This window comes from Ornithorhynchus anatinus, chromosome 21 (assembly GCF_004115215.2).
Source record: "Ornithorhynchus anatinus isolate Pmale09 chromosome 21, mOrnAna1.pri.v4, whole genome shotgun sequence".
Lineage (NCBI taxonomy): Eukaryota > Metazoa > Chordata > Mammalia > Monotremata > Ornithorhynchidae > Ornithorhynchus > Ornithorhynchus anatinus.
The window spans coordinates 9,116,469-9,135,288 of NC_041748.1; the positions used below are offsets into that span (position 1 = coordinate 9,116,469).

Here is an 18,820-nt window from a genome sequence, read left to right on the forward strand (position 1 = left end):
AAAATGATCCAGGCAGCAGAGTGAAATATGGACTGGAGTGGGGAGGCCAGCAAGGAGGCAGATGCAGGAGTCAAAGAGGGGTAGGATAAGTGCTTGGATCAATGTGGTAGCAGCTTAGATGGAGAGGAAAGGGTGGATTTTAGTGATGTTTTGAAGGTGGAACTGACCGGATTTGGTGACAGATTGAATTGTGTGGGTAGAGTGAGAGAGATGAGTCAAGACTAATGCCAAAATTATGGGCTTTGAGACAGGGAGGATAGTGGTAATGACTAGTGATAGGAAAGTCATGGGGAGAACAGGTTTAGGTGGAAAGATGAGGAGTTCTATTTTGGACATGTTAAGGTTGAGGTGACTTCAGGATATCCAAGTGGAGATGCCCTAAAGGCAGGAGGAAATGTAAGACATTAGAGAAAGAGAAAGGTCTGAGCTGGAGCTAGTTAGACATCTACATAGAAATGGTAGCTGAAGCCAGAGGATTGAATGAGTTCTCTAAGGAAGTAGGTGAAGATGAAGAATAGAAGGGGACCCAGAACAGAGCCCTGAGGGACTCCCACAGTTAGAGAGAGGGAAAAAGAGGAGGAGACCATGAAAAAGAATGAGAATGAATAGCAGAGAACCAGGAGAGGACAATGGCAGTGAAGCCAGGATTGGATAATGTTCCCAGGAAAAGGTAGTGGTTCACAGCATCAAAGGCATCTGAGAGGTGGAGAAAGATTAGGATGTTGTAGAGGCCGTTGGATTTGGCAAAAAGGAAATCATTGTTGACCTCTGAGAAGGCGGTTTCTGTAGAATAAAGGGGGCAGAATCCAGATTGGAGGGGGTCAAGGAGAGAACTGGAAGAGAGGAAGTGGAGTCCAACTTTCTACGTGACTGTGAGACCTGCGTGAACAAACCAAGACATTCATCAAGCTTCTTAATCCGATCATCAAATACAGTATCCTGGAATCCAGTCAGTTCACCAGTTCCAAGGCAGAGCAAACCGCAGTTCGATTGAACTTGGTGGGACCCGTGAGTGAAAAGGGGAATGGATGGCTGTGTGGGGAAATGCAAAGGGATCTATCAAGCTGAAAAGACACAGGGAATTACAGTCTCAAACTACATTGTATGATGTTTATGAAGTCTTCCCTTGAGAATGACAAGTGAGTCCTGGTCCTGAGCCTTCAGGACGACATGCACAAAGGAATAATAGTAATAATAATGTTGATATTTGTTAAGTGCTTACTATGTGCTGAGCACTCTTCTAAGCGCTGGGGTAGATACAGGGTAATCAGATTGTCCCACGTGGGGCTCACATTTTTTAATCCCCATTTTTATAGATGAGGTAACTGAGGCACAGAGAAGTGAAGTGACTTGCCCAAGGTCACACAGCAGACAAGTGGCGGAGCCGGGATTAGAACTCATGACGTCTGATTCCCAAGCCCAGGCTCTTTCCACTAAGCCAAGCTGCTTCTCTGAATGGATATTGAATGGATTCTACTGCTTGCTGTGAGCCCCCGTTTAGACTGTGAGCCGTCATTGGACAGGGTTTGTCTCTGTTGCCGAATTGTACATTCCAAGTGCTTAGTACAGTGCTTTGCACATAGTAAGCACTCAGTAAATACTATTGAATGAATGAATACTGGTGACTTGTACAGTGCCAATTGCATTCTCTCACCCTTGCCAGTTGTGTTCCATCTGAGTCATGGAGGGCAATGGGTGAGGAGGTGGGCAGAGTCGCAGCCCACTGCAAAGGGCACCCAAAGGCTCTTGTAGATACAGGATCCACTGACAATCAAGGTGATCCAAGTGAAGTGCCAAGGCCATGACTCAATGCCACAACCCGGAATCTCTTTGACTTGACTTCTGCTGCAATCTTTGCCAGGATTCCTACTGCACCAGTCCACCTTATGAAATGTCCTAGCTGGTTCTTCTGGCAGAAACTTTCACCACTGAAGGCCTAGTCCCAGCAAGCAGAGCAAGAACTAGAAAGCAGGACTCTTGATTCCTTGAGTTGGGCTCTTTTCACTGAAGTATCAGAAGTGGTCTGCTCCCTGACCAGACCCTGAAAATTCACTCCTGAACTGCCACAGCCTTGATCAGCTGGCCCAGGATATTGAACATCAGAATCACTGCCTGCTCTTGGCCGGGATCCTGAAAACTCACTCCCCAGGTGCTGGAGCTGAGAAGCATTCATTCCTTCATCATACCTCACCCTGCTCCCACTTTGCCTGTTGTCAGGGCTGAATTCATAGCAGAAAGCACCAACCAGGTGAGGCTGCCTGATGCAGTGATGAGGATTCCTGGCCTTTTTTACATTTCAACAGACGTCTGTTTCCACTTCTACACAGTTGCCTCAGGCAGCTGTGTACACCTCAATATTCACCTCATGGATCCAAGGATCCCCCTGACTGGATGTGTCCCTGATGTCACACCAGAAAGGACCTACATTCAGACCCACAGTTAATCAAAGGAAACACCAGCTTATACTACTAACTACTACTACTGACAGGCTCTCTTAAGACCCTTATATCTCCCTGATCTCACCATGTCTCCCCAATCCCCTCCTTTTAATCACCCCATCCCTGCCCTTCTTTCCTACCACACCTCCAATCCATCAATAGTATCTATTCCTTGTTTACTGTGTGCAGAGCACCTTACTAAGCACTTGGGAGAGTACAATAAAATAGACCTATAGACATGATTGCTGCCCACAAGTACTGTACGGTCTAGAGGAGAAGACAGACATTAAAATAAATTACGGATGTATATGCAAGTCCTGTGAAATTAAGGGAGAGTTAATAAATGGTAGAAATACAAGTGCAGGGCAATACAGAAGAAGGAGGGAGTAGAGGAGATGTGGGCATAGTTGGGGAAGGTCTCTTGGAAGAGAAGTGATTTTAATTAGGCCTTGAAGGTGGGTAGAATGGTGGTCTGTCAGATATGAAGGGGAAGGAAGCTCCAGACCATTGGATTTGGCAAGAAGGAGAACACTGATGACTTTTGAGAGGGCACTGTCCATGGAGTGAAGGGGGCAGATGCCAGAATGGAGAGGGACCAGGAGAGAACTGGAGAAGTGTATGTGAGCTCATTTTAAAAAAGAAATCTTAGCAGCTTGAGCCTGCATCCCAGGCATCCTGATCCTGCCTTTCTTCTTATCCTGGTTTGCAACACTATCCCTGCTTAAGAACAATATTTTACTCCCTCCTCAGTAATCAGGGAGTGGGGACTTAACGTGATTGAGCAATTAAGCAAGTAAAAACGATATTATTAATTTAAGAGCTGGGCAGAATCTAGATGCACATGGACTTTTGACAAAGCAGAGTGACCTAGTGGCTAGAACATGGGCCTGGGAGTCAGAGGACTTGGGTTCTAACGTCAGCTCTGCCACTTGTCTGCTGTGTAACCTTGGGCAAGGCACTTAACTTCACTATTCCTCAGTTACCTCATCTGTAAAATGAGGATTAAGACTGTGAGCCTGATGTTGGACATGGAGGACTATGTCCAACCTGATTAATTTGTATCTACCCCAGCACTTAGTACAGTGCCTGGCAAACAGTAAGCACTTAACAGACATCATTAAACAAAATGGTGGCTCTCCCTGTACATCCATTGTAGCTGCATTAGGGCTTTTGAGATTCCCCAGTGGAGCCTTAAAGAAAGGTTGAAAGGGACTTTAAGCATGAAGAAAAGGGAGCTGAAAGATGTCAAAGATTAATATGAGGGGGATACTGATTAATTATTCCAAATTCCCACAGAGGATAAAGCGAAAGGAAATAAGCCTAAGGAGACAATCTTGCCTTATCAGAATGACATAATCACAGATAGCTTGTTGTCAACAGAATTCAAGAATTTCTACCCTTGGAAAATGTTAAAAATAAATGACACTGTCTCCCTGGAGTGATTTAGAAATTCATCTGTCTGGAGGCAAGAATTTCCCAGAAGGTGGACCTCGTGAAACATCTTCCAGTTCTTTTAAATTATACAAATCAGTTTGACAAAGCATCTTTTCTTCTCAAACCCACTGGCTACAGTACTACCCTGAACCACCTTGGGAAGGAAATAAAATCATATAACCATTGAAATGTGTTCAAGACCTCACACTAAAAACATGGTGATTCTTTCAGATCATATAGTCCTTCCTAAGTATAATGACTTCATAAATCTTGAAGGGTCTAGGAAATGTCCTGAAGCAATTCATTACAATGGAGTTTTTTTGTTAAATACCCCAGCATTAGCTTTGCAAATAAAAAAAAAAATTATTCAATGCGGTTTAAACTGCACTTCAATTAAGAATTATACTTGCTTTTTCAACTTGGAAGCCAAGTGGCTTCATTTGCAAAATATTCCAAATAGAAAACTTGAATTTTGATAACTGCATTAGTTCCTAAAGAGGGATGTATTTTAAAATTCCATTTTTGATCCATTCAGAATAAACTGAGCAGCAACGAAAATTACCTGAGAATATGAGTTACAAGCAACATCTGAAGTACTAGGAATGGGTAGGAGAAATTTTCACGAAGGGGTGGAGCCCACATCACACGAGTACACTGAAAATAAAAGGAGGCTTCATTAATCATATGTTTCATTCCTTTTTGCAAATTTGACCTTGTGGCTAAATCAGATTCTATCCAAATTAACCAGAAACCTTAAGAGATTTTAAAGGTGATCAAAGTTGTCTTCATCCTTCCTTCACTCACCTCCCCACCCTACTCGCTCTCCTTCCTGCATTGTCTATGCACTTGGGTCTGTACTCCTTAAGCACTTTGTGACTCATCCAACCTTCAGTCTTACGATCATAATTTACACTCTGATGCTTCTCCCATCATAAGTGATTTTAATGTCCTCTAGGCTTTACAGTCCTCTAGTCTGTAAGCTCCTTTTGGACAGGGAACATGACTACAGATTCTGTTGTACTGTACTCTTCCAAGCACTTAATCCAGCACTCTGTACACAGTAAGTGCTCAATTTATACCACTGCTTGACTGACTGATTGTTTCTGTCAATAGAGTATAAGCTCCTTAAGGGCAGGGTTCATTTCTATCAACTTTAATGTACTCTCTCAAGCACTTAGTCCAGTATTGAAAACACCCAGTAAATACAATTGATTGCTTGCTTACAGAATATTGAAAAAAAGGTAGATACATGGTAGTTCATTCATTCAGTTGTATTTATTGAGCACTTACTGTGTGCAGAGCACTGTACTAAGGCTTGGAAAGTACAATTCAGCAATAGAGACAATTCCTGCCCACAATGGACTCACAGACTAGAAGGGGAGAGACAGACATCATAACAAGTAAACTGACATCAATAGCATTAATATGAATAAATAGAATTATAGATATATACAACAAAACAAGTAAACAGGCATTAATGTAAATAACTAGAATTATTTATATATATGTACATATATACACAAGTGCTGTTGGGTGGGGAGAAGGGTAGAGCAAAGGGAGCAGGTCGGGGCAATGGGGAGTGGAGGAGGAGCTGAGGAAAAGGGGGGCTTAATCTGGGAAGGCTTCTTGGAGGAAGTGAACCTTAAGTAGGGCTTTGAGTGGGGGAAGTGTGATTGTTTGGTGGATTTGAGGAGGGAGGGCATTCCAGGCCAGAGGTAGGACATGGGCCAGGGGTCGAAGGCTGGACAGGCTCGAGAATGAGGCACAGTGAGAAAGTTAGCAACAGAGGAGTGGAGTGGAGTGGAGTGGACATTCCCTGTTCATAATAAGATTAATTCATTCAACTGTATTTATTGAGCACTTATTGTGTGCAAAGAACTTTACTAAGGGCTTGGGATAGTACCAAATAACAATTAACAGATACATTTCTTGCCCATAATGAGCTTACAGTCTAGATGGGGAGACAGATATTGATATAATTATAGGTATGTACATAAATTCTGTGGGGGTTGGAGTAGGGATGAATAAAGGGGGCAAGTCAGAGCAACACAAAGGAAGTGGGAGAAGAGAAAAGGAGGACTTAGTCAGGGAAGGCCTCTTGGAGGAGTGGTGCCTTCACTAAGGCTTTGAAGTAGGGGGAAGTAATTGTCGGATTTGAGGAGGGAGGGCATTTCAGGCCAGAGACAGGATGTGGGCGAGGGGTTGGCAGCGAGAGAGATGAGATAGAGGAACAGTGAGAAGGTTGGCATTAGAGGAGCAAAGTTTGTGAACTGGGTTGTAATAGGAGAGTAATGAGATGAGGAAGGAGGGGGCAAGGTGATTGAGTGCTTTAAAGCCAATGGGGAGGAGCTTTTGTTTGATATGCAGGTGGATGAGCAACCACTGGAATTTCTTGAGGAGTTGACTGAACATTTTTGTAGAAAAATGATCCAGGCAGCAGAGTGAAGTATGGATTGGAGTGGGGAGAGACAGAAGGCTGGGAGATCAGCAAGGAGGCTGATACAGTAATCAAGGCAGGATAGGATACATGATTTCATTAAGGTGGTAGCAGTTTGTGTGAAGAGAAAAAGGCAGATTTTAGGATGTTGTGACGATGGAACCAACAGTGGGTTGAATATGTGGGTTGAATGAGAGAGAGGAGTAAAGGATTATGCCAAGGTTTGAGCTTGTGAGACAGGAAGGATGGCGGTGCCATCTACAGTAATGGAAAAGTCACGGGGAGGACTGGGTTTGGGTGGGACAATAAGGAGTTCTCTTTTGGACATGTTTAGCTTTAGGTGACAGAAGGACATCCAAATAGAGGAGTCTTGAAGGCAGGAGGAAATGCAAGACTACAAAGAGGGAGAAAGATCAGGGCTGGAGAGGTAGATTTGGGTATCATCCACATAGAGGTGGAAGTAGAAGCCATGGGAGCGAATGAATTCTCCAAGGGAGTGGGTGTAGATGGAGAATAGAAGGGGACCCAGAACTGAACCTTGTGGAAAATCCGCAGTTAGAGGGTGGGAAGCAGAGGAGGAGCCCACGAAAAAGACTAAGAATAAATGGCCAGAGAGACAAGACCGGGAGACTAATATTTTTTCTAAGAGGAGGGAGAAGCCTTCTACTAACAAAGGCAACTCACAAGCCCAGAACTCATCTCACAAGCCTGTAACCTTGGTGTTGTCCTCAAATCATCTCTCTCATTCAACCCACATATTCACTCTATCACCAAATCCTGTCAGTTCTACCTTGACAACATTCCCAAAATCTGCTCTATCCTCCCCCTCCAAACTAGTACTTTGCTGATTCAAGCACTTATCCTATTGCGCCTTGACTACTGCATCTGCCTCCTTGCTGACCTCCCTGCCACCTGACCTCCCCATTCTAGCCCATACTTCACGTCGCTGCCAAGATTTTTCTACAGAATCAATCAGTGCATGTCTCCCCACTCCTTAAGAACCTCCAGTGGCTGCCCGTAAACCTTTGCATCAGACAAACTCCTCACCACTGGCTTTAATGCACTCAACCAGCTTGCCTCCTCTACTATACCTTACCAATCTCCTACTGCAGTCCAGCTGCACACTTCGTTCCTCTAGGTCCAGTTTACCTACTGTGCCCAGATCTCATCTATCTCATTTCTCACCCCTTTCTCAAGTCTTCCCCCTAGCCTGAAACTCCCTTCCCCTCCATTTACACCAGTCCACCCCTTTCCCCACCTTCAAAGCCTTATTAAGGACACATCTTCAAGAAGCCTTCCCCAATTAAGGCTTCTTTTCCCCAGCTTCCTCTCCCTTCTGTGTCATCCATGCACTTGGTTCTTTGACCTTTGGGAATTTGAAATTTTTCCCACCCTCAACCCCACAACACTTATAATAAAGATAATAATAATAATAACTATGGTACTTGTTAAGTGCTCACTATTTACCAAGCACTGGTGCTGGGGTAGATACAAGTTCATTAGGTTGGATACAGTCCCTGTCTCACATGGGATTCACATTCTTAATCCTCATTTTACAGATGAGATAACTGAAGTCCAGAGGAGTGAAGTGGCCTGTCCAAGGTCACCCAGCAAACAAGTGGTGGAGTTGGAATTAAAAGCCAGGTCCTTCTGTCTCCCAGGCCCGTGCTCTATCCACTAAGCCACGGTGTTTTGCTGTGGTATTTGTTAAGTTCTTACTATATGCCAGGCACTGTACTAAGGTGCTGGGGTAGTTACAAAATAATCAGGTTGGACACAGTCCCTGTCCCCCATAGGGCTCACAGTCTTAATCCCCATTTTACAGATGAGGCAACTGAGGCATAGAGAAATTAGGTGACTTGCCCAAAGTCACACAGCAGACAAATGTCAGAGCCAGGACTAGAACCCAGGTCCTCTGACTCCTAGGCCCATGCTCTTTCCATTAGGCCATGCTGCTTCTCATAATGTACTTACACAAGCTATGTATTTATGCATATACCTATAAATTATATATTATAAATTATTTATAGTAATGCCTGTCTCATTCATTCATTCATTCATTCAATAGTATTTATTGAGCGCTTACTATGTGCAGAGTACTGTACTAAGCACTTGGAATGTACAAATCTGTAACAGATAGAGCTTTGACGGGCTTACAGTCTAATCGGGGGAGACAGACAGTTAAGAAAAATAGCAATAAATAGAATCAAGGGGATGAACATCTCATTAAAACAATAGCAAGTAAATAGAATTAAGGCGATGTACATTTCATTAACAAAATAAATAGAGTAATGAAAATATATACAGTTGAGCAGACAAGTACAGTGCTGAGGGGATGGGAAGGGAGAGGGGGAGGAGCAGAGGGAAGTGGGGGGAGAAGAGGGTTTAGCTGCGGAGAGGTGAAGGGGGGTAGAGGGGGCAGAGGGAAAAGGGGAGCTCAGTCTGGGAAAGCCTCTTGGAGGAGGTGAGCTTTAAGTAGGGTTTAGAAGAGGGGAAGATAATTAGTTTGGCGGATGTGAGGAGGGAGGGCATTCCAGGACCGCAGGAGGGTGTGGGCCAGGGGTCGATGGCAGGATGGGCGAGACCGGGGGAGGGTGAGGAGGTGGGCAGCAGAGGAGCGGAGTGTGAGGGGTGGGCAGTGAAAAGAGAGAAGGGAGGAGAGGTAGGAGGGGGCAAGGTGATGGAGAGCCTTGAAGCCTAGAGTGAGAAGATTTTCTTTTGCACAGAGGTTGATAGGCAACCACTGGAGGTTTTTAAGAAGGGGAGTGACATGCCCAGAGTGTTTCTGCAGGAAGATGAGCCGGGCAGCGGAGTGAAGAATACACTGGAGTGGGGAGAGAGAGGAGGAAGGGAGATCAGAGAGCAGGTTGACACAGTAGTCTAGCTGGAATATTACAAGAGCCCATAACAGTAAGATAGCCGTTTGGGTGGAGAGGAAAGGGCGGATCTTGGCTATATTATAAAGGTGAGACTGGCAGGTTTTGGTGACAGATCGGATGTGTGGGGTTAACGAGAGAACTGAGTCAAAGATGACACCGAGGTTGCGGGCTTGAGAAACGGGAAGGATGGTCGTACCGTCCACAGTAATAGGGAAGTCAGGGAGAGGACAGGGCTTGGGAGGGAAGATGAGGAGCTTAGTTTTGCTCATGTTGAGTTTTAGGTGGCGGGCAGACATCCAGGGAGAGACGTCTTGGAGGCAGGAGGAGATACGAGCCTGAAGGGAGGGGAGAGGATGGGGCAGAGATGTAGATCTGTGTGTCATCTGCATAGAGGTGATAGTTGAAGCCTTGAGAGCGAATGAGTGCACCGAGGGAGTGAGTGTAGATGGAGAACAGAAGAGGGTCAAGAACTGACCCTTGGGGAACCCCAGCAGTTAGAGAATGAGAGGGGGAGGAGGCACCTCGAAGGAGACCTAGAATGACCAGCCAGAGAGATAAGAGGAGAACCAGGAGAGGACGGAGTCCGTGAAGCCAAGGTGAGATAAGGTGTGGAGGAGAAGGGGATAGTCGACAGTGTCAAAGGCAGCTGAGAGGTCAAGGAGAATTAGAATAGAGTAAAAGCCACAGTCTCCCCCACTGACTGTGAGTTTGTGTGGGCAAGAAGCATATCTAGTAAAACTCTTGTATTGGACTTTCCCAAGTGCTTAGTACAATGCTCTTTATATAGTAAGCAATCAATCAATACCATTGATGATGTTGAAAGGCAAATGAGAGCCATGAAGGATTAGGACAGATCAGAGCTCACTTACTGTACTTGGCAGTGGGGAAGTCACTGGTATTCTTAGAGAGTGATGTCTCAAGGAAATGAAGCGGTTGAGAACCTGGGTGTCCAGGATATTCATTCATTCATTCATTCATTCATTCATTCATTCAATCATATTTATAGAGTGCTTACCGTGTGCAGAGCACTGTACTAAGCACTTGGGAAAGTAGAATACAGCAATATAGCAGGATAGAGTTCCCAGGTGATGTTCATTCATTCAATAGTATTTATTGAGCACTTACTTTGTGCAGAGCACTGTACTAAGCACTTGGAATGAACAAGTCGGCAACAGATAGAGACAGTTCAGCACATCCTCAATCACTTGGCTGGGGAGGGAAGTCCTTAAACTATTGAGCAAAATGGCCAAGCCATTAGTTAATCTTATTTTTACCAATTTGTTTGGCAATATGCATAAAATGTTAATAGAATGTTTATTATTGCATTAATGTGATTTTGAAATTAATCAATTAATTTTATTTATGGAGTGATTACTGTGTACAGAGCACTGTATTAAGCACTTGGGAGAGAACAATATAACAGAGTTGGTAGACACCTTCCCTGCTCACAGTGAGCTTAATATGCGCTTCAGAGCAGCCGCTTGGCCTAGTAGATAGAGCACAGGCCTGGGAGTCAGAAGGACCTGAGTTCTAATCCTGGGTCTTTATTTGGAACTTATCTGCTGTGAGACCTTGGTCCAGGCACTTCACTTCTCTGTGCCTCAGTTAGTTCATCTGTAAAATGGGGATTAAGACTGTGAGCCCCATGTAGGACATGGACTGTGTCTCCTAGACTGTGAGTTTGTTGTGGGCAGGGAATGTGTCTATTGTTGTTTTGTACTCTCCTGTACTTTGAGGTTTTTAGTACAGTGCTTAGTAGAGTGCTTTGCACACAGTAAGTGCTCAATAAATACATCTGAATGAATGAATGAACCTGATTACCTTGTATCTACTCCAGTGCTGTGTACAGTCCTTGCCACATAGTTCTTAACAAATACCATAAAAAAAATGAGCTCACAATCTACAGGGAATACAGATATTGATATAAATGAATGAATTATGGATATGTACATAAGTGCTGTGGGGCTAAGGGTGTAAATACAATTGTGAGGGTGACAAAGAAGGGAGTGGGAGAAGAAGAAATGAGGGCTTAGTCAGGGAAGGTCATATGGATGAGATGTGCTTTCAATAAGACTTTAAAGTGTTTGGGTTGGGTTGTAGTAGGAAAGCAGAGAGGAAAGGTAGGAGAGGGTGAGCTGATTGAATGCTTTGAAGCTGATAGCAAGGAGTTTCTGGGCAACCACTGCAGGTTTTTGGACTGAGTTGGTTTTGCAGAAAAATGATTCAGGCAGCAGAGTGAAGTATGGACTGGATTGGGGAGAGTCAGGAGGCAGGGAGATAAGCAAGGAGGCAGGTACAGTAGTCAAGGCAGGATAGGGGAAGTGCTTGGTAGCATGGCCTAATGTATAGAGAAGAGACCTGGGAGTCAGAAGGACCTGGGTTCTAATCCTGACTCTGCCACTGCTGTGTGACCTTGGGCAATTCACTTTATTTCTTTGTGCCTCAGTTCCTTCAAGTGTAAAATGGGAATTATGATTAGAGCTCCATGTGGGACATGGACCTTGGATCACTCTGTTAAAAACTGTAAATATATATCATGCATATGTAGTTTCTTTCTTGATTGAGGTGTCATGATCTGTCTTCTGCATCTATCTGTCTCCTCATTCATTCATTCAATTTTATTTATTAAGCACTTACTGTGTGCAGTGCACTGTACTAAGCATTTGGAAAAGTACAATACAGCAGTAAAGAGTAGGAATCCCTGCTTACAATGAACTCACAGTCTAGAGGGAGGGAGACAGCCATCAGTACAAATAAACAGACATCAACATAAATAAATAAAATACAGATATATACATAAGTGCTGTGGGGTGGGGACAGGGGGGAGGAGCAAAGGGCGCAAGTCAGGGCGATGCAGAAGGGAGTGGGAGATGAGGCAAAATGGGGCTTAGTCTGGGAAGGCCTCTTGGAGGAGATGTGCCTTCAGTAAGGCTTTGAAGGTGGGGAGAGTAACTGTCTGGCGGATTTGAGGAGGGAGGGTGTTCCAGGCCAGAGATAGGACATGGCCAAGGGTTGGCAGCAAGACAGGCAAGATTGAGACACAATGAGAAGGTTAGCACCAGAGAAGTGAAGTGTGTGGAATGGGCTGTAGAAGGAGAGAAGCAAGGTGAGGTAGAAGGGGCAAGGCGATGGAGGGCTTTAAAGCCAATGGTGAAGAGTTTTTATTTGATATGGAGGTGGATAATAATAATAATAATGTTGGTACTTGTTAAGCGTTTACTATGTGCCGAGCACTGTTCTAAGCGCTGGGGTAGATACAGGGTAATCAGGTTGTCCCACGTGAGGCTCACAGATAATAACCATTTTACAGATGAGGTAACTGAGGCACAGAGAAGTTAAGTGACTTGCCCACAGTCACACAGCTGACAAGTGGCAGAGCCGGAATTCGAATTCATGACCTATGACTCCCAAGCCTGTGCTCTTTCCACTGAGCCACGCTGCTTCTCTTCTGATAGGCAACCCCTGGAGATTTTTGAGGAGAGGGGTGACATGCCCAGAGCATTTCTGTAGAAAGATGATCAGGGCAATGGAGTGAAGTGTAGATTGGAGTGGGGAGAGACAGGAGGCTGAGAGGTCAGCAAGGAGGCTGATTCAGTAATTTAGGCGGGATAGAATGAGTGATTGTATTAACATGGTAGCAGCATGGATGGAGAGGAAAGGGTGGATTTTAGTGGTTATTCATTCATTCATTCATTCATTCAATCATATTTATTGAGCACTTACTCTGTGTAGAGCACTGTACTAAGTGCTTGGAATGTAAAATTCAGCAACAGATAGAGACAATCCCTGCCCAAACAATGGGCTCACAGTCTAAAAGGGGGAGACAGACAACAAAATAAAACAAGTAGACAGGCATCAATACCATCAAGATTAATAGAATCATATATACGCATCATTAATAAAATAGAGTAATAAATAATATATACAAATATAATAATAATGTTGGTATTTGTTAAGTGCTTACTATGTGCAGAGCACTGTTCTAAGTACTGGGGACGATACAGGGTAATCAGATTGTTCCACATGAGGCTCACAGTTCATTCAATAGTATTTATTGAGTGCTTACCATGTGCAGATCACTGTACTAAGTGCTTGGAATGTACAAATCGGTAACAGATAGAGACAGTCCCTGCCCTTTGATGGGCTTACACTCTAATCGGGGGAGACAGACAGACAAGAACAATGGCAATAAATAGAATCAAGGGGAAGAACATCTCATTAAAACAATAGCAAATAAATGGAATCAAGGTGATGAACATCTCATTAACAAAATAAATAGCGTAATGAAGATATATGTAGTTGAGTGGATGGTGCTGAAGGGATGGGATGGGAGGGGGGAGGAGCAGAGGAGCAAAGGGGGGAGAAAAGGCTTTACCTGCGGAAAGGTGAAGAGGGGTAGAGGGGGCAGAGGGAAAAGGGGAGCTCAGTCTGGGAAGGTCTCTTGGAGGAGGTGAGCTTTAAGTAGGGTTTTGAGGAGGGGAAGAGAATTAGTTTGGCGGAGGTGAGGAGGGAGGGCATTCCAGGACTGCGGGAGGACGTGGCCCAGGGGTCGATGGCGGGATAGGCGAGAACAGGGGACGGTGAGGAGGTGGGCAGCAGAGGAGTGGAGTGTATGGGGTGGGCAGTAGAAAGAGAGAAGGGAGGAGAGGTAGGAAGGGGCAAGGTGATGGAGAGTCTTGAAGCCTACAGATGAGGTAACTGAGGCACAGAGAGTTGAGTGACTTGCCCACAGTCACACAGCTGACAAGTGGCAGAGCCGGGAGTCAAACTCATGACCTCTGACTCCGAAGCCCAGGCTCTTTCCACTGAGCCACGCTGCTTCCCAAGTGTCCCATACACAAGTGTCATGAGAAGGGGAAGGGGGTAGAGCAGAGGGAGGGAGAAGGGGGAATGGAGAGGGAAGGAGGAGCAGAGGGAAAGGGAGGGCTCAGTCTGGGAAGACCTCCTGGAGAAGGAGAGCTCTCAGTAGAGCTTTGAAGAGGGGAAGAATGTTAAGGCAGGAAGAGTTGCAAGCCTGGAGAGAAAGAGAGAGACCGGGGAGGTGATGTAGGTTTGGATATCATCTGCATAGAGAGAGGGTAGTTGAAGCCATGGAAGTGAATGAGTTCTCCCAGAGATGAAGATGAGACTGACAGGATTTGGAGATGGATTGAATATGTGGGTTGAATGAGAGAAAGGAGGTAACTGAGGCACAGAGAAGTTAAGTGGCTTGCCCAAGGTTACACAGCTGACAAGTGGCAGAGCCGGGAGTAGAACCCACATCCTCTTACTCCCAAGCCACTCTTGCCACTAAGCCACCCGAAGGTTACGGACTTGTGAGACAGGAAGGATTGCGGTGCTGTCTACATTGACGGGAAAATCCAGGAGAGGACAAGGTTTGGGTAGTAAAATAAGGAGTTGTGTTTTGGACATGTTAAGTTTGAGGTGATGGGAGGACATCCAAATAGAGTTGTCTTGAAGGCAGGAAGAGTTGCAAGCCTGGAGAAAAAGAGAGAGATCAAGGAGGTGATGTAGATTTGGATATCATCTGCATAGAGAGAGGGTAGTTGAAGCCATGGAAGTGAATGAGTTCTCCCAGAGAATGAGTGTAGATGGAGAATAGAAGGGGACCTAGAATTGAACCTAGAGGAACACCCACAGTTAGTGGGTGGGAAGTAGAGGAGGAGCCTGCAAAGGAGACTGAGAATGAATGGCCAGAGATAAGAGGAGAACCAGGAGAGGACAGAGTCAGTGAAGCCAAGGTTGGATAACATTTCCAGGAGAAGGGGGTGGTCTACAGTGTTAAAGGCAGCTGAGAGGTCGAGTAGTACCAGGATGGAGTAGAAGCCATTGGATTTAGCAAGAAGGACATCATTGGTGACTTTGAGAGGGTGGTTTCATTGAGGTGAAGGTGACAAAAGTCAGTTTGGAGGGGGTCCAGGAGAGAATTAGAGGAGGGGAATTTGAGATATTAGGTGTAGACGACTCGCTCAAGGAGTTTCGAGGGGAATGGTAGGAGGGAGATGGGGTGAAAACTGGAGGGAGCTGTGGGGTTAAGGAAGGGTTTTTTTTAGGATAGGGGAGACATGGGCATGTTTGAAGGCAATGGGGAAGAAGCCATTGGAGAGTGAATGGTTGAAGATGGCTGTTAGGGAGGGAAGAGATGAGAGTTTTTATGAGGTGGGAAGGAATGGGGTCTGATGTGCATGTGGAGGGGGTGGCATTTGAGAGGAGGCAGAGCTCTCCTCTGGAGATATTGCTGGGAAGGATGGGAAAGTTGGAGAGGGGGCCGGGAAGGGGAAGGACTAAGGAGGCAACTCATTTTCAGGTGAGGTGCAGTGATGTTTGAGATACACCGACTAGTTGAATGTGTTTCTACTGGTTTGAAATCACAAGTTAAAACTTATATTCTTGCAATGGATTGGAATTACAGAAACGGTTAAGGTATCAGGTATGTCAACATTTCATTGTGAGTGTGGGACTAATTAGGGGGCAAGGATTTTAGGAGAAGCAGTGTTGCTTAGTGGAGAGTACAAAGGGGTGGAAGTCAGGAGACCTGGATTCTACCACTTGCCTGCTGTGTGACCTTGGGCAAGTCTCTTACCTTCTCTGTGCCTCAGTTTCCTCAGAGAAGAGCAAATCCTGTTCTCCCTCCCCATCAGATTGTGGCCCCCATGTGGGACAGGGAGTGGGTCATTAAATCGTATTTATTGAGCACTTACTGTGTGCAGAGCACTGTACTATATCTGCCCCCACTGCTTAGGGGCATAGAGTCAGCACTTAAATATCACTATTATAATAATTACTGTTAGTGTTTAACAATGAACAGGCTTAGTGAAACACTTCACTTTATTCAACCAGTACAAAATTGAGGAGTTGCAAGTATTCACCTGCTGTAGTTGGCCCATGTAAGCTCCTCCTTTAATTCTGAGTTTAAGTAGGCTTGGCAAAATCCTGGGCCTTCGGGAGTTTTATAAGACCATAATGCCAGGTTCCTCATAGTACCTCTGTTTGTATCCACTGAGATGGGTGAACCACTAGTCTGATACAATATAGAATGCCTAATCTTCTTATAACTAAGTTTTAGAGAAAAGAACCTATCAATTTGAGCATTTCTGCCTGCACTGACAAAATGAAAACCAATATATTTAATTAAAGCCTTTAGATTGTTATGAGTTATGGTAAAAGTTTACATACTCATGTATATAAATGTTCAATCAAAATGAATTTTGAAATTATTTATGATTGAAATGCACATGTAATCCAAGAATATTTGATTTTTTAAAATCAAAAAACGCATTTAATTAGGATAGCTTTGTTTCCTTGTCAGAAATTTCCCCTTCAAAATGTGTATATTTCTTTCTGGAAGACTTACCTCACCATGGTTGAAAAAGTAGCATAGAACTACAATTAAGCCTCCAAGTGGGTAATCACTGTGAAGGGAAAGAATGCATACATATTTATAATTATAATTCATATCAATGTCACTATTTCTCCAGCTCATCACCCACATCTTACAGAGTCATTATCTCTTTGGTTTTCACACCAGTGGTTTTCCATAATTAAAAAAGCAAACAAGTTAATAAGAAACCAAATGGACTCAGGATGAGCCAGGTGTCTGTATGGGCATCGCTACCAGGCATTGGCACTGGGCTTGTACTTCTCAATTAGGGAGTTGGCTAGGGCATGCCAAGGGATGGGTACCACTGGAAAATCCACTTTGTCCTGAGGCTGCTGATTCCCTCCCTGGTGGGAGCTTTGTTTTGTTACATCAGAAGGACATTGTTATTGCCTTCCATGGATACCAAGGGAAGGTTTGTGCCATTAAGTAATAACTCACCATTCCACCTGGGCAACAGACTACTATCGGGGAAGACTCCAGTTGCCGTAGATCTAATTTAAAGAACCAATCAGTAGCGGAACAGCCAAGAGTAATTGGAATAGCAGGGATGATCTGAAAATCACATTTGGTGGGGAAGTATCTGAAGATACTTTTCCCTCTATACCATAGACTCCTTGTGAGCAGGGAATGTGTCTACCAATTCTGTTGCATTATACTCTCCCAACCTCTTAATATAGTGCTCTCCATACAGTACGTGTTCAGTAAATACCACTGATTGATTAATTGATTGTTTGACTAGCTAAGGAAGGTAGACTGCAAAATCTGGGCAGAGGACCGAAAGAAGCTCAAGAGCCCCGTTCGGTGGCTGGGAGAAGACTTTACCAACTCATTCAACATGAATGTTACGGCACAGTCACAGTAGGAAGGGGTAATAGGATAATGATAAGGCAGAGGACAGTGAATAAGAGGAAAGGAAGGGGGTGGGTTAGGGTTAGTTTGGTACACCCAACTGGGGGCGGAGGTTGAGAGGAGACCAAATATGTGTACAAAAGGGAGAAATTGTCAGTACTATTTTGTGGGTGTTGTGATGTTGTTGGGTCCTCTGGCCCCGACCAAGCAGGGCACAATTGGATTCTGGTGACATGAGTGGGTTCTCTCCATTGTAAAGGTCAAACCGGGTCAGAGGTTCATCCCTAGACACTAATGGGTAGTTCCTGCCTGACAGGCTGGGTTACGTACTGTATTTCAAATGGAATTTCTGAAAGCCCATTGATTAGGTCTATCAATTCAATAGTAACTGATTCATCACTTACTCTGCGCAAGACACTATACTTAGCACGTGGGAGAGAACAATAGAATGGGCCGGGTTGATCTCTGTCCTCAAAGACCTTATGATCTAAGGGATTGTCTAATATCAATCAGTAGTATTTAATAATAATAATAATGATGACATTTGTTAAACTTTTACTATATGCCAAGCACTGTTCTAAGAGCTGGAGGGATACAAGGTAATCAGGTTGTCCCACATGGGGCTCCCAGTCTTAATCCCCATTTACAGATGAGGTAACTGAGGCCCAGAGAAGTTAAGTGACTTGCCCAAAGTCACACAGCTGACAGGTAATAATGTTAATAATGTTGGTATTTGTTAAGCACTTACTATGTGCAGAGCACTGTTCTAAGCGCTGGGGGAGATACAGGGTAATCAGGTTGTCCCACGTGAGGCTCACAGTTAATCCCCATTTCACAGATGAGGTAACTGAGGCACAGAGAAGTGAAGTGACTTGCCACATGTCACACAGTTGACAAGTGGCAGAGCCGGGAGTCGAACCCATGACCTCTGACTCCGAAGTCCAGGCTCTTTCCACTGAGCCACGTGGCAGAGCCAGGATTAGAACCCATGACCTCTCACTCCCAAGCCTGTGCTTTTTCCACTAAGCCACGCTGCTTCTCATTTATTGAGCACTTACTGTGTGTACAGCACAGAACTAAGTGTTTGGGCAAGCACAATATAATACAGATATTAGATATGATCCCTGCCCATATGCAGATTATATTCTACAGGGGGAGGAAGGCTTTAAAATAAATTACAGATATAGATATTTACAGATATAAGAATATTTAAGTTCTGTGGGGGTGGGGTGAGCATTAAAGTGTTTAAGAGTTACACCATTTTTGGCTATAGCATCTCCTCAGCAAAACTAAATCACTCTTGTGTTCTCATCTCTTATTTTGGATTTATTTATCCCTGTCTTTCCATCTAGTCTCGAGGTCCCTTTAACCACAGTCTTTTATCACTGATTTATGTCTGCTT

At 44.5% G+C, this 18,820-nt stretch overlaps 1 protein-coding gene across 5 annotated transcripts in view; it reads right to left on the bottom strand.

The window, feature by feature from the left end:
* Positions 1 to 18,820, bottom strand: part of LOC103164823 (probable C-mannosyltransferase DPY19L1) — a 121,636-nt gene that overhangs the window by 67,851 nt on the left and 34,965 nt on the right. For all 5 annotated transcript variants that reach the window (XM_029048665.2, XM_029048667.2, XM_029048668.2 and 2 more), the window contains exons 7-8: positions 16,543 to 16,600; positions 4,435 to 4,526 (exon numbers count right to left, since the gene is read on the bottom strand). In XM_029048665.2, the coding sequence (XP_028904498.1) occupies positions 4,435 to 4,526; positions 16,543 to 16,600 (150 nt within the window). The remainder of the gene's footprint in view (positions 1 to 4,434; positions 4,527 to 16,542; positions 16,601 to 18,820) is intronic.